This window comes from Dermacentor albipictus, chromosome 1 (assembly GCF_038994185.2).
Source record: "Dermacentor albipictus isolate Rhodes 1998 colony chromosome 1, USDA_Dalb.pri_finalv2, whole genome shotgun sequence".
Classification (NCBI taxonomy): Eukaryota; Metazoa; Arthropoda; class Arachnida; order Ixodida; family Ixodidae; genus Dermacentor; species Dermacentor albipictus.
Window position 1 is genome coordinate 196,277,917 of NC_091821.1, and position 16,034 is coordinate 196,293,950.

Sequence of the window (16,034 nt, forward strand, 5' to 3'; positions counted from 1 at the left end):
CAGTCACCAAATTATGTAACTTGCTACACAGGTTGTCTATGGTAGAGAACTAAATATGCAGATAATGCTGTACCAATGCTTTTTCAGAGGCTGGAAGCCATGCAAGAACAGATCTATGTTGATATTGAAGTCATGCCAAACAAAAGGGGGGGAAGTTTATTTTGGAAAAAGCATTGCAAAGAAATCAAACCGCAAATTTAAGAAGGTGTGCACTAATATGGTACAACTTCAATTAAAAATAACGCACTTTGACTGATGTGTCAAGCCAGGTTTTTTCCTATATTTCACAGAGACCTTTAAACCATTTAGAGACAATAAAGAGCAAAACATTTTGAGCTGTGTTAGCAAACTTCCTTTAAAAAACATGAAAAGGAGCTTAGTAAGCCAGAAGGGACTGGTGGCAAGACTGCTTTGAGGTATCCGCACTATCTCACCGTGATTTCATAGATTCTGATGGCGTCTGCTTGGATCGAGTCAAATTTTTATGAGTGAAGATTGATTGCATTGTATTTTAAGAGAGCCAAAGACTGAGCTTAGAATGTTTCAAGTACTTTGCTGAAGCTGCAAAGACCCAGCTACGATAAAATACGATAAAATTTGTGATGTCACACTGTGATACTACTAGTACTAGGGTTTCAGCACGAAATTCAAGAACTGAAACTTTGACCTCCATTTTCTCTTCTAATAATGTACAAGTATTACTGCAAAAGTAATGAAAATAGAGTTTTGAAAGAATGTTTGACCTGTCCAAACTCATTTAGTATTCCTATTTAGTGTGCCTTCAGGGATGACAACTGATTTCTGTGAAATTTTAAATGTCTTGATGTTGCAGATTAGTTAGAATACATTTAGTGCAATTACCATGCTTTACTTGTGTGCAAGTGTTGTATGCATTTGGCACTTGGTTTTATGTGCAAGCATGAGCATAGTCAGCTGGTCAAACAGGTGCATTTGTATTGTGGTAACTTTATTTGCTATAACTGTTTTAGTCCCTTGATACAATATAAACAAACTCCATGTGAATTGAATGTGTCACTATCAAACAGAGATGTACACATGCCTTACTAGTTTTTGAAACATGGAACCCATGAAAAAACTCGCTTTCCTTCCAAGCTTGGCACACGACCGGGAATTTACAGAGGTATTGCATAGGTCACATATTGTGCTGCCTAATGCATGCGTGCATGCTTAGGCAGCAATGATATTAAGCTTTTTTTAAGGTGGCTGTGTTTTGAAAGCTATGTCAGCAGACATGTATAGTTAGGATCCTTCTTGACAAAATTTCAAATGGCAGACTTCAACAATACCTGACACATAAATGAGAGTATTGTGCATTGTCATTTGCTATGCTGTGCATGCGAAGCACGGGGTTGGTGGAGGGGTCTCTTTTTTATCATTATTATTTGCTAAAAATCAGCGGGGCTTGCTCTTGCTTGACACTGGTGCTTCGGACAGTTTTAGTTGCACTGCAGCCTTCTGTCATTACCATTTGCTTGTTCTTTGAGCCATGTTCCTTTATCTTTTTACATTCTTCTCTTCAGCAACTTACTGGAAGCTGGTGGCAGAAGGTATGTGCCATAATTTCAAACCTGCTCTGCTTTTGTTGCAAATTGCCATGGGATTCTCTTCTGCAGTCTATGCCTTTTTTTCCTCTGCTGCACTGGCTCTCCTCCCTTTTGCACGAATATCTGAAGATGGCATATGGCCAGGCGTGAAGCTTGAGAAATATGTGTTAGATACATCTCCTTGTACTTGTGATTCACTTTGACTGCTAGTGCAGCAACTGTGTGTAGTGAGTGAATGTGACATTATGTACCTTGCGGTTTTAAGCACTCGCCTCCCTTGTGATCATATTTAAAGAAATGTACATTACTAAATATAAGCAGGATTCACTTCTAGGCACCCTCCCCTACTAGACCTCTACCTGTTTAAATGTCACTGGAAGCACCCTGTACAGTAGAAAATAAATTGAGTGAGTGCTGGTTGGCAGAAAAAAAAAAAGAAAAAAGAACCCTCAAATCACATAATCTCTCTATATAAGGTGTTTTATTTTTGTGTGCGTGTTTTAGCTATATCAAAATTTAAAAATTTGAACAATATAAGTCATGTTAATGTTATGCTTATCACTTGAGTGTCCAGATTTGCAGCCTCTAAATAAGCAGAAAATGCTCAGTTACTTTTAAAATTTATTTGTTCATACTAGCCATCTCGGGCTCTTACAGGAATTTGCCAACAAATGTTATGTACATAATTAGCGAAGTTGCAATAACTATTTAAGTATTGATCCTAAGTGGCTAATTGATTCAGCGAGTTTGAAGCCTGTGCTCAACATTATCTGCCGAAATGACTAAACTTTCAAGAAATGGAGCATGTAGTTTTCAGTGATTATTTGTTTAAATGGTCAATGAAAGTGTGCATGTGACAAAGGTATTATAGCTTACTTAGAGGGAGACGGTGCGTCTTCCATTATTTGTCTGCATATTCGTACTTCACATCTACATAGCCCAGTTTGGAAAAATTCTGTTGCAGTGAGGCTACTACCAATTGAATTTTATCTGCATAGAGGAGCACCCACCCAATGGCTCAGTTGTGTCACTTGATTTCATTTTTATGTTATTATATTCCTTTTATAATAAATATTTCATTGAAATATTGAACAGTTGTCATGGTTAGCACTGCCACTTTCCCTGAACCTGTACCAGTAGGTGGCACATTGTGGCAGCTTAAAATCATGGTTAGCTTGTCAGCAGAGAGTCTTCACTGTCTTGACCTTCTAAAACTATTTCAAATGTATTTCATGTGATGCTAATTTGCATTTTTTTTCCTAATAGGTGGGGGGATCTCCGTACCATACAGTAACTGGCCCGTCCGACTCTGTCTTTAGTGGACTGTATGTAGGTAATGTCTCCAGCCTCCTCCTTTGTTGCGTTTTTTTATATCACTTGAGCAAATAATGATGCTTTTTTTACACAGGTAGTTCTTATAGGTTCTAGCTCTCAAGGTGTTCATAGGCTCTGCTATAAAACCAGCTGCCTTGCACAGCCTCTGTGGCTGTTTTAGATATTTGTGTGGAGGTTGTCAAAATGTTTCTTCAGCACTTGTAAAAGCTGTAAAACAATAACAGTAGCAATAAAGAGTGACGCAAATGCATTTCTGCTAGCCTAATATCGCCATTAGCATGAAGATGGGCCCTGTGCTCAAAATTCTAAAATGTATCATCATAGAACTGTGGGAACCAGTGGGCCGGTCAAAAGTAATGGTGCTCAGAAGATATTTTATAGGAATGGAACATATGCATCTGTCTTGAGGAGAAAGCTAGTGCACTATATTGAACTAGAAGGGTATGATAACTGTACCACGTGTGTACATACAGTACATACGTACATATGCATGTGTGCATGCACATGCACGCGTGCACACACACACACACACGCACACACACATTTTTTGCATGTAAAACCCTGGAATTCAATACATAATTTTTTTTTAAAGCCAGGTTGAGAAAAAACATAAGGTCCACCAAAGCAGACTTTTGATTCCACTGCTGACAGCAGAAGGTGATTCCACTCCAGGCTTTGAGTTACACATGAGGTTACTATAGCAACAAGATAATGACTGCATAAGGCATGGCAGAGAGCTATAATAAGTCGAGGCAAAAGTCAAGCAGGGAAACAGCTACTACTGTTAGCGGTGGCACCCTGGCTCTGCTTTGCCAGGTCCTGTTATTTTCCTAAAACTAAGTACTTTGGTAATGTGCACATATGCAAAGAAAAAAAATTTTTTTTTCAGAGTCACTAAAGCGGAATCGTTCAAACAGCTGGTCAGATTCCATAGACGACATTCGATTTATGGACAACAGCCCTGATCCACGAGAAGTAGAACGCACCAGCCACAGAGCTAATTGCAAGTAAGCATTAAATGTAGTCCTCGTTTTCTGTAAATTGTTTTCTGTCTCATGGCAGCATAGGAATCTGAAGGTTTTAAAACTGCAAGTGTCTTGAGTGCTTATATGCATCTGCCCTACTGTAGCACACGGCGCTAGCGCTTATTGCTTGAAACATTGCGAGCCATGCCGGCATTTACGCTGATCATTCCTACTTTGTCATTCGGAAGAGAAACATTTTAAGAACTATGACTGAACTGCATAAATTGTTCTAATTTAAAATCACCTAAATTGACTCAGAAAGATGAGCTTCTTCTGCACTATATCTCTGTTGGTAGCACCAGCCTGCTTAGCTGGCTCTACACAAATGTCTCTTGTAGAAGCATTGGGCTGGGAGTGTTAGCTTGCCATGCACTAAAATGATGGGAACAGTTTCGCTTTGACATTAGGCTGCAATGCACTCCCACATCTTTAGGACAGCATTTGGAGGCTAGGTATGCACTCAGGTGAGGTTATGTGGTACACAGGAGAGCACAGAGAAAAATTTTATTGGTTCAAAAGGCAGTCGCCTGCGTGTTAGGTATGCTCCAAACCTGTTCATGGGCACCCTTTTATTTAACGTTCCAGAAGTGTTCCTGCAATCCTTCTTAAACATAGTAAATAAACTGTCACAGTTGCTAGATAACGATGTTGGTAATACCTTAGCCAGATATTACTTGCCTGCAATGCAGCTAGAGATGAACAGTATTGCTCTTCACATTTCTTGTGCTTTTCTGCATCTTTATGGGCAAATTCCTCCCACTGTTTGTCTGCTTCCATGACTGCACTCATGACATTATGAGAGCAGATAACAGCTATTGTCTGAATGAGCGGGATTCCTGGTCGTGACCAATACTTGCTAGCACAGAAACAGCAGGAGCCACATGCCGCGAATAAAGCAGCATAAGCAGCATAAAGAGACAAGCCAGAGTATGCCTCATAACAACTACACTCGAATACAACAGGAAGTGAGCAGCTATGATTTTATGAAAACTGTGTTGCATTGGTGAGACCTACAAAGCATGATGAAATAGTCTACAGAGTACTTTGAAAGTGATCAGTGCACATACCATATTTACACGATTGTAAGTCGACCTATTTTTTAATATTTGAAAATTTGAAGTGAGGGGATCGACTTACGATTGAAACCAAAACATCGCACTGCCAAGAAAGCGAGATGAACGAGATATCAGGGGAGCTACAGCGTAGTTACAATTTTATGTTTGCTCTATGGCCCTACCCGTATTTTTCGCTATCTCGCGCATTTGTTCGCTTTTCGGAAGGGTCTTTCAACATTTTTTAGAGTTTTACAGTGCATACAACACTCATGGGGTAGGGGGGGTAACGATAGTTGATGGAAGTGCCGCTGTTCCATTCGCGGTAGCACCCCCAGAACGGCAGCGCTTACAGGGAGTATCGATAGTTCATGGAAGAGCAGAAACTGCTCACGTCTTTCTCTTTCCCTGTAGCTCTTAGTTTGACGCGTTCGGCTCTACTGCCGGCTACGTGCTACTCCCATGCTTCCTCAGTCGTCATGAGTGCTACAGGCCCACTAAACATTCGGCGCTCGTTCACAGCAGCGTTCAAGAAGGCTGCCATCCTTTATGCCGAAGAAACAAATTACTGCGCAGCGGGCTGCAAGTTCGATGCTTCTGAACGGGTGGTGCGAGAGTGGCGACTGCAGTGAAGCAAAATTTTCACCTGTGACGGCAAGCAAAGAATTGCCCACGGTCCGAGGCGGGATGCTTTCCGGAGCTGTAGGCCAAGCTTGCGGCATACGTCGCTGAAATGCATGATCTGTCCCTGCCATTGAAGTGCGACATGGTCATGAAACAAGCCCAGACCTTCACCTTTTAAGAACATGCTCCGCCGTGAGTACAACGTGTGGCTGGCGGCAGAAGACCGCGAACTTTTGCCAACCGGACCTGTCAAAAGAGCCTCCGTCACGGCTGCGTGTGGTTGGGTGCATTCGGCGTGGGCTGCTGTTCCACAAGATGCCGTCGGGCGGTCGTTTGCCAAATGTGGAATTTCGCTGGAACACGGCACGCTGTGGGACCATAGCAGCGATGATGATGGCAGTACTAGTGAGGACGATGGCCCAAGTGAAGACAAGTAGACCAGTGACCATGCCAGCTACTAATAAATTTTCATAATGGAATGCGTCCTCGGATATGCTCTTTTTTTTTTTCCCTGTCACACGCAATATGGAGGTGGGGGGAGGAGTCGACTTACATTCGAGTCGCCTTACAATCGTGTAAATACTAAGTGCCACTTAAAGGGACTCCAGAATGATTTTGATGTTTGTTCATGAATGCATAGATTTAGTAGCGGATGTCCTTCTGACCATTAAAGAAACACTAAAGGAATTTAGTTTTGGATGTATGTTATGGATAATGTTCTACACATCATTAGTGCTTCATTTTGAAAGGGTTCAGAGCTTTAATTTATTCATAAAGTACAGAAAGAGGGGAGATGGCTGGTGACACTATCAGAATTCATGTCAGCTGCTGCAAGCCGTGAGTCAGTAACAAGCATGTGCTTAGTTTATTCCCACACATTTTTTGTTGACCATGCCAAATTTCAGTGAATAGTGTACCATATTGTGTGGTGTACCATTCAGATGCTAGCTGGCACTATAAATCTGCATACCAGGAGGTGCATTGGAAACCACATAATGAGCTGTGGTGTAAAGGGGTGCCCATGGGAGCCTGCATTCTTGCAGGCCAGAACTGCCTGCAGTGGTGTTGGGTCAATCGCTATGCCATTTTATTGCTGCTTAAAAGCTGTGGGTATGATTGCTGGTGGTGGCAGCTGCATTCTGATGGGGTCAAAATGCTAAACGCTAGTGGAAAATGCTCCCATGAAATGCAAAGTGTACTTAACCATTTCCAGAAGTGCCTGGCACTGCAAGAAGGGAGAAGGAAGAAAAAATATTCAGGTGGGGTGTCATGATGTAAACCTCTCATGCAAGAAGACAGGGAAGGAATGCCACTTGCAGGCACTGGTCAAGGCAATAAGAGCTTCTGTTACGAGGAGGGCAGCTCTTTTGCTCACACCAGTGCCCCACAATATTTCAGTTGTCTCTACTACTACTAAACCATTGTTAAATTGTGGTAGAAGGCTACTTCCAGTGTAAACCCACAATTTTTAACAAGGCCTAGTGAGAGACTGTTTAAAGAAATACTGCATCACTGTACAGTTTTAGTGAGACAACCAAAGGGGCTACAGTATGCACTGTGCAAGTATCAGGAAAACCAAATTTACAGCACAGTCAAGTGACAGTGGCCAAAGCATTGCCTTCCCCAGGAGTTCCAGCTTACTGGAAAAAAGCTAACATAAATAAAACACCAGCAGCTCAAACTTTTGCTTTTCTGCAGCTTTCTTGCAGGAAGAAATTGCCAAAGTGATGCTCCTTCATGCCCAAGACATATTGCAACTTTCATTAAAGAGGCCCTGTTAAACCTTTTATGAAAGGTGTGAAATGAATCTGGCATTAAAGGGCATCTTCTTGCGAATCTTATCCAAAAAAAAAAATGTTTGAATGCACCTCGTATATAGTGGAATTTATGGCAATCAAATACTGCCATGTCCTTGCAGCCTTCCCCACCTTTTCATCATTCCTACTGCACTCTAAGTCATGCACCATGTCTGTACACAACCAGGGTGTCTACCAACCGGGAAAACCGGGAAAACCGGGAATTCTCAGGGATTTTGAGTAGTCTGGAAAAACTCAGGGAAAACTCAGGGAATTTGTGCTTCTATCAGGGAAAATTAGCTGTAATTTTTTTAGAGGGTCAAAAGTCGCGGTAATGCTGGCTCAAGAAACAGACAGGACTCGTAACGAATCGTCGTTGGCCGGAGGAGTTGCCAGTGTACAGTCAACGACCGACTTTCCGGATTCCCGAGAACTCGGACGGCTTCGCGGCACCACCACGTACCCCAAAGAGTCAATGTATCATAACGTCTGAAATTTCAGACGCAAGAACTCTTCGTCGTCCGATTTTCTAAACGTTTTGCGTGATCGCAGGTCCGAGACGCCATTAATGAAAACCACCACCGCTGCTGTTTTGATTATCTCGCCGCCTCGAACCGGTGCTCTCGCACGCAGATCCGCTGGCAGCCGTAGCCACCACTGCGGCAACGCTAGGCCTAGCTGCTTCGACGTTCGCTGTTAAGCTTCGTGTCGTTCGGTGCCGTGTTTCTTCATTTCTCCGCTGACAGCAATACTTTTGTCTTCGAAGCTCGGAAAGCACGGCGCATTGCATAATGCTCTTTCCCGAAAGTCTGCTTTGCCTCAATACAGTCGTGTAACGCGGTGAAGCGTAACAAGCGTAGGAAGGGGCAATTGTCGCGGGACACTATGTATTCCTTAATTTTACACGTGTGCACCCGCCCTCACCTGTCACAGTAGGAGCACCGATATGCCTAATAAGTGCACTGACAGGCATTCAGAGCTTTTTCAGACGTACAGGTGTCGATTTTAGCCCTTAAGGGCAGTAAAAGACATGAATTTATTTTTTCGGACTGCCTGATTTTTCGGAAGTTTTCGCGGCCCCTAGGGGGTCCGAAAAATTGGACGTTGACTGTAAATTGACCAAGAGTATTCTTCAAATGGTCCGTGGGGCGAACGCGCGGCGAAAGGAGGACGAGAACAGAAAGGATCGACACACTGAGGAATGAACGGGGAATTAAGTATGCGACCGCTTCTTTGTAGGAGCCTGCGCTCAAAAAACAAATTGTTGGCTGATGCTGAGATGCAGGTGTCCCTCATCCAAACCAACATAAACTCTTTATAGCAGTGAAACACAACACTGAGGCGTTTTGCGCGAGCGGAGAGTATGTCAGGAAAGTTGCATGACACTGAGTATGCTATCAGTTGATAGAAATAGCTCATATTCGAAAATATTTGCTTCTGTATGCATCTCCTTTCTATTTGTACTAGAGAATGTACAACGCGATTTGAAAATTTTTCCGAATACATTTTATTTGCTGTGCATTTTAATAACCCCTCCCTTATATTCTTTTTTTTTTTTGAATAACATAAACACTACTCTTTAGTATTCAAATTGGATTAGGTCGGTTTTCTTTAAAATTTGTTTCATATGCTTACTAGAGAGTGACAGCATAGGGCGATATGGTTTCAGCGCGACTTGGCATAAAACATAGTTCTGCATCACTCAGGGAATTTTGCAAAAGCACTCAGGGAAAACCTGGAAAACTCAGGGAATTTGGAAATGTCAACTTGGTAGACACCCTGACAACAAAGAATACTGCCCATCATGCACCAAGCATTTGTACTTGCATGACCTCGAAATCATTTGGCAGATCCCTCTGTCATGCTGCCCATCTCGGTTGTCATATTATTGCTATAGTAGTAATGTGCCCTGCCACTAGATTGTGCACCATTTTATCAGTGATAAGATTTCTCCATTTTTTCCTTCCGCTAGACACGCTGCTTGGTCGTGACATTTAAAAAGCTTCGCCCCAAAAGCCATCATGTTTTCCCTTACATAAGAGTACTGAAAATAAGTGGGGCTTTGAAAAGTTGAAGGAAAGAGCAGACAAGTCTTTCAAGTAAGATTGTGGGCTCCCAGCTACATGTACAGAAATAATATTTGGCTCAGATATTTATGACAGTATCGCCTAGCAATGAAGGAACTGCATTTACCGATTATTGGCAGTACTGCCAAAAGGGTAAAACATTGAAAGCAATTGCACGGTTTTGCATTGCGCTCAAGCTCCTAAGATGGTGTTCTACCAATACAAGGGGCCAACATGTTCGAGCAGCACATAATGCAAGGCAACCGCTGCTGCACCGTGGGAACAGCACCTTGGCAGCTGATAGGCGTCTAACAATGCTTGTGTGATGAGGAGCGCTAACAGCGGCATTTGCAGGTGTTGCAGCTCGATAGCACACAAGATGAGACCGAAGAAAAAGCTTCAGCGTTTGTCGACACTCAGTGAAAGGAGAGAGCATTTTAGCGTGGCCTTTATTGTCTGTTCAGACCAGTGTATGTGCTAGGTGTGGTAAGCACACAGCTGCTCAGCAAGAATGCTAGTTTGTCTGTGTGCACAATGCTCGTGCCAGCAGTGGAAGGCAGAACGCTGCCGAGGCAATTGAGTGGCGCGTAATAATTCATCCACTTGGCCTCACCATTATTGCAGCTCAACACACTGTCTGTTACTCGCGTCTCTGGAAACATTCTAACTCTTTGCGTGCAGGCCATGTGTGCGCCATCAATATGTGACAGCATGATGGCAGTGGCACTGACGGCATGAATGCACGTCGACTGTCCATATAACTGCTATTGCAGTAAACATGTTGCCCTTTAAGATGTGTTGCTGTTCATCTTTAGCAAACTTGCCAACTATGCGTTATCAAAATGTATGTAAATTGAAATAGAATGCAAATATTTGGTTTGTTTTGGTGATTTTTTTACTGAAGCTAATATGGATTGTTTTTCTGTAGGCTCCTTGATCCTAGCAAGTCTGCTCAGTATGATGAATTCAAAAAAAAGTATGCAGAGATACTCTACAAATGGAAGCTGTTTGAGCAAAGAGCATGTGTTCTTAAGTGTCTATCAGCAAGCCCACCCAAGGTGAAAGCAGTTGGTGAGTCATGACTGTTGACACTGTAGCTAGTATTACCGTATTTGCACTATTATAATGCACATTCTTTCTTAAATTAAAGGTGTGTTCAAATTTGCATGCACGTTACAATTGTAGTTGATACTACTCAAGACCAAAAATGAAATAAATATGGATATATATATATATGTAAGCTCAGTCCAAGGTTGCTAGCCATAGAATGAGTCATCTGAAGAAAGCGACGCTCAAGGACATTGCAAGGTGGCTCCATGGTGCGTAGAATCCGTTCCCATCAATGGCGTAGCCAGAAATTTATTTTGGAGGGGGGGGGGGGGGAGGTATTTGCAGACAACTACCACTCCTCCCCCTTTTTCACCTCTGTGTGTGTGTGTGTGTGTGCGTGCGCGTGCATATACATATGTAACAAGAAAAAAGGGGGTTAACCGAGGGGCCCAATTTTGATTAAGCATATCATAAGAAGCCAACAAACGTTCACACCAAGGACAACATAGGGAAAATTACTTGTACTTACTAAAAGAATTAAAGAAATGATAAATTAACCCTTCCAGGGTCGATTTTTTTCGCCATATGCAACCGCCCAGGGTCCATGTTTTTTATTGCAGATTCCAATATTTCTGAGGGACATATTTCGAAAAAAATTGACTAATTTTTCTAGGGTTACCGTAAAGTGCAAAAAATATTTTGTGTTGGTATATATGTATTCTTTATTCATGGATACCAACAACAAAAAATAAGGAAATAAACGTATAAGAATTAAAATTTGATGCATTGTTATACTTCAAGGCTTAGAATATGTGCTCACAAGAATATTTCGCAAGTCTCAAATGTTCGAGCTCTTACACTAATAGTATTTACGCCCATAGCCTAATTGAACTGCGTAGGTGAGCGCACCCAAGAAAACTGTGTGGTTGTGTGTCCGTCAAAAAAGCAAAACGTGCGACAAACTTCCGCTAATCTTCATCTTATCGCCAACCAGAGGCAATTAGATATCGCAAGTCCCCCCCCCCCCCAAAGAAAGAAAAGGAAACGCATGCACGGTGGCATCCTTTCTATGCTTACCCCTGTGAGCACTAAACGGGCGAGAAACAGGTGGCCGCCCTTTGAGCGATTAGTAACGAAATAGTCATCAGTTTTGCGAGCGCAAGAAGCCAGAACCGCCCGTGGAACAAAACCGAAACCACTGCCCACCCGTGCACGCCACAACGTGCGAGCAGTAGTATATAGACGCGGCGGAGCAAAGTAGCTCTAAAGCAAACCATGCAATGAAAACCGAGAGAGGGAAACACGAGAAAAAAAGTTCCTGTATTCCCACATAGTGGCAGCACATACCCAGACAGAAAAAATGAGAAAATTGGCGCGCTTTTTAAATCTACAGACGGCGCCATAAATATGCAGCGTCGACCATTTTGGACTTGTTTGCGGCACCGTATATTTACGTCATTGACCCTGAAAGGGTTAATGGAAATGAAAGTGGATGAAAAAACAACTTGCCGGAGGTGGGGAACGATCCCACGTCTTTGCATTACACATGCGATGTTCTATCACTTGAGCTACCGCGGCGCTGTTTTCCCATCCATTTTCTTGGGTATTTATGTTTTCTACTACTACCTCGACGCCGCTTTAGCTCAATCAGTAGAGGATTGCACACTTAATGCGAAGACGTAGGATCATTCCCCAACTCCAGCGAGTTGTTTTTCATCCACTTTCGTTTCCATTAATTTATAATTTCTTTCATTCTTTTAGTAAGTACGTACAAGTAATTTCCCCTATGTTGTCCTTGGTGTCAATGTTTGTTGGCTTCTTATGATATGCTTAATAAAAATTCGGCCCCTCGGTTAACCCCCTTTCTTCTCATTTATTACATAACGAGGGTCTCGAATCCAGCAACACTGATGCCTTGAGGTAGCATGCGTGGGTTTATTGACCAGTTGCCTTCACCCAAAAAGATCACACACTCGTGACTGTGGCAGAAAGAATGTTCCACATACACTGCCAAGGTTTATGAGTGGTGACATTGGCTAACATTTCCAGGGTTTCAGTAAGAAACATAAATACCCAAGAAAGTGGATGGGAAAACGGTGCCGCGGTAGCTGAATTGGTAGAGCATCACTCGCGTAATGTGAAGACGTGGGATCGTTCCTCAATTGCGGCAAGTTGCTTTTTCATCCACTTTCATTTCCATTAATTTATAATTTCTTTAATTCATTTATTAAGTACAAGTAATTTCCCCTATATTGTCCTTGGTGTCAGTGTTTGTTGGCTTCTTATGATATGCTTTGTGTGTGTGTGTGTGTGTGTGCGTGTGCGCGCGCGCGCGCTTGCGCGTGCGTGCGTGTGTTATACACCACGCAAAAGGTAACTCCTAGCACTCCCCAAACAAGAATGCTTTAACAATGCGGATGCACGTTCTTGTGTTGCCGAAAGAACACTTTGCTTGCTTAACTTCTGACAAAATGTTTCATTGCTAAGGCGCGCGGCCACTTCGCATCAAATTATGCTACCATTGTTATGCTATATTTAAGAATGATGATATGAAGAAAACTAAAATTTCGTTTATGAATTGATGCATTTATATCATGTATGTTGATGACCAAGTTGGTACATGACTTGGAAAAACTAACAGTGCTAAAAATGGGACCAAGCAAAAACAAGCCAGTGCACTATTGTGTGTTTTCTTGTGTGCAGGCCAGACTTGTTTGCAAGTCGCCTATCACTCAGTCGCGCATACAGCATTGTGGGCATGCTATACTATTCTGGATTTAAAATTACAGGAACAAAGCTTTGTGCAAGAACTTGGATAGTATCTTTTGATGCAAGTTTCACTCGTTTTCAGTGACCTGCTGTACGACTTCTTTGGAGAGGTGTTTGGAAGTAACTTGTGATCATGGAATTGTAGTCATCCCACGACACACGTTGCTAATTTATCACACTCGGTAATTGAGGAAGCAGACAGACCAAAGCAGGGCTGCTTCCTTTTTAGAAGCCTTTGTGAAAATTACGGAATCCCTAGTTTGCAGTAAAATAAGGGCCATTTGGTAGCTCCGAGAGATTTGAAAGCGTTGTGTCTCCTGACACTAGTCTATTCTCAAAATTGCCAAGACGTTTAGTTGGGATGGGCTCTCCGTAAGCAGCCCATGTTATGACTGGGTAGGTGAGCCTCAGCTAGACAACTGGCACAGCCATCTTGAGTTGAGGATCGGGCAGTGATGAGACACTCTCTCTATGTCCATAATTATGCGCCAATTTCGTTCTTGACACCTTTTGTGCACGTCCCTCCCCCCTCCCCTTCCTAAAATTCTTTTCTATTGGTTACTGTCACACTCTTCAACATTGACCGGGTTGTTGAACCTAACATTCCTATATTTCTGTTTCTGCATGGACTTCGAGGCCATTTGCCTGCCTGCCCTCCCACCTGTTTGTTGTGGCGGTTTCTCAGCTTCCCTGGCCCAGCACCCCCTTTCTTGATGCCATATTAACTCGAATCTAGGCTGACTCCGATTCTAAGCCAACCCCCTAAAATCTGAAGCCAACAAGAAAAAAATATATTACCTCGAATGTAGGCCGAACAAAAAAGCCATGACAGCGTCCACGAAATGCAAACAGCATTTATTGAATCTGAACGTGCAGAGCTCATTCAACGTCATTGTCGCTGTTAGACTCGTTGCTGTGTTCCTTGTCACTGTCACCTTCAAACAGTGCACTATCTTCGGTACCGTTAAGTGCATTAGATATGCTGCACTTTTTAAAGGCGCACACGATTGAAGTACCTGGGATGTCATCCCACGCTGCAGCTACCCAGCCCGCCAGCTGCGATAGTGATGCACATTTGATGCAGCCCATTGCCATTAGCATGTGGCCTTCCTCAGTCAACCAGTCCATGTAATATTTCCGCAGATGATCCTTGAAAGGTTTGTTGATGCAGACATCAAGTGGCTGCAATTGGCCCATCATGCTGCCCGGTATGACAGCGAGGTCCGTGTTCGCTTGGGCGAGCACAGCCTTCACGTTGTCGGTCAAGTGCCCACGGTAAAAGCCGATGACAAGGAGCGAGTTCTTTGTCAAAAGGGCTCCTAGACGCCGTCACCACACAATCTTAACCCACTTTTCCACCATTGCACCCGTCATCCACCCGTTCTCATTTGCCCACACAATGACATTTCTTGGGAAAGTTTCTCGAGCAGGCAGTGTCTTCCTTTTAGATATCGTATAAGGAGGGAGTTTATGTGCATCAGCTGTGCAGCACAGCATCACGTAGCCTGCTTCTCGTAGCCTGCAGAGCGCACCTTCACCTCCTTGGCACCCTTTTCATTCACGGTGTATGCCACTGGCATATCAAAATACACAGCCGTCTGGTCAGCGTTGCCGATTTGCCCAAGGTTGTAGCCTGCCACTTCTCTCTTTCGCAGCACGTAGTGCTGAAAAACTATCAGCTTTTCTTCGAAATCGCTTGGCAGCTTCTGGGTGATTGAAGTGTAACGTCGGAGGCTGAAGCTGAAGCGCTTCATGAATTTCTGAAGCCAGCTCCGGCTGGCTTTGAAATCCTTTGGCGTTAGGCCTCGCTCCCTCGAAAGTTCCCTAGCTTTTGCTTGGAGCACTTCCGTTGTCACTGGAAGGGCAGCTGCTCTCTGCGTCCGAACAAAGTCAGGCAAAACTGTCTCCACTTCGTGGCGACGGCCTTTCTTTGGTCCGCTAAATGCCATCCTCGTTGCGGCGCACGCAAAAAGCTGCCGTCGTTGTCCCCTCCAATGACGGACGTTTTTCTCATCGATGCCGAAGTCCCGCCCGGCTTGAAAATTCGACGATGCCTCTGCGGCTATCTCAACTTTTCGCTTGAAAGTGGCACTGTAGTGGCATCTCCTGCTTGGTGCCATCGCGATAACACCACGCCACACACCGATACAGCCGACATGACACAGGTCAAAATGGCGACCTCGTTTGTGCACGGTTGGCTACTGACACGGCTAATAGCGGCTGCGATACTGGTTTTTCTAGATGGCGCTAGCTATGCACCGTATTTAGCAGTTTCAATGAAAAACTGGCGCATTTATTAAAATCCTCGAATCTAAGCTGACCCTAGAGTTTAAAATATGATGATTTGAAGAAAACTATCGGCCTAGATTCGAATAAGTACGGTATGTTTTGCCGCGCGCAAATCAGCATTCTCTAGGTCTTTCTTTCTTAGCTTGTTTCTTGCCCGGTTTTAAAGCGAAGCTTTCTTTGCCTCTTCCTTCGACTTTCCCACTGCTGCTGCTGGTGTGGCTGCATTGCATGCCGCATCGAGGGTGGTTCAGAGCGTAGAAGCACGGCAGAGAGGAGACGCGAGTTTCTTTGACCTTTGCACCCCGTCGAATGTGCACAATGCCCTCTGGAGCTCTCTGGGCGTCGCCAAATTAGCCTCTTGACAGCTGTAATTATCCGTGATCCCCGCAAAAGCATTGCAGAAATTACAGCGCTTACCTTTCTACAAACGAGTTAGACTAGAGTGAAGCCAGATAGAATAGTA

The 16,034-nt window shown here is 43.5% G+C and overlaps 2 protein-coding genes across 6 annotated transcripts in view; one reads left to right on the forward strand and one right to left on the reverse strand.

Moving 5' to 3' along the window:
* The window catches only part of LOC135903121 (GATOR2 complex protein WDR59-like), a 95,993-nt gene that overhangs the window by 69,629 nt on the left and 10,330 nt on the right, over positions 1-16,034 (forward strand). For 2 of the 5 annotated variants that reach the window (XM_065433498.1, XM_065433496.1), the window contains exons 21-24: positions 1,542-1,568; positions 2,832-2,898; positions 3,790-3,907; positions 10,392-10,534. In XM_065433498.1, the coding sequence (XP_065289570.1) occupies positions 1,542-1,568; positions 2,832-2,898; positions 3,790-3,907; positions 10,392-10,534 (355 nt within the window). Of the gene's footprint in view, positions 1-1,541; positions 1,569-2,831; positions 2,899-3,789; positions 3,908-10,391; positions 10,535-16,034 lie in introns of those variants that run through there. The other 3 variants (XM_065433499.1, XM_065433497.2, XM_065433500.1) reach the window with 2 other exon arrangements.
* Positions 6,786-16,034, reverse strand: part of Nsun2 (tRNA (cytosine(34)-C(5))-methyltransferase Nsun2) — a 159,228-nt gene continuing 149,979 nt past the window's right edge. Inside the window, exon 20 of the mRNA XM_070530707.1 lies at positions 6,786-6,826. Coding sequence (XP_070386808.1) covers positions 6,801-6,826 — 26 coding nt within the window. The 3' untranslated portion in view covers positions 6,786-6,800. The remainder of the gene's footprint in view (positions 6,827-16,034) is intronic.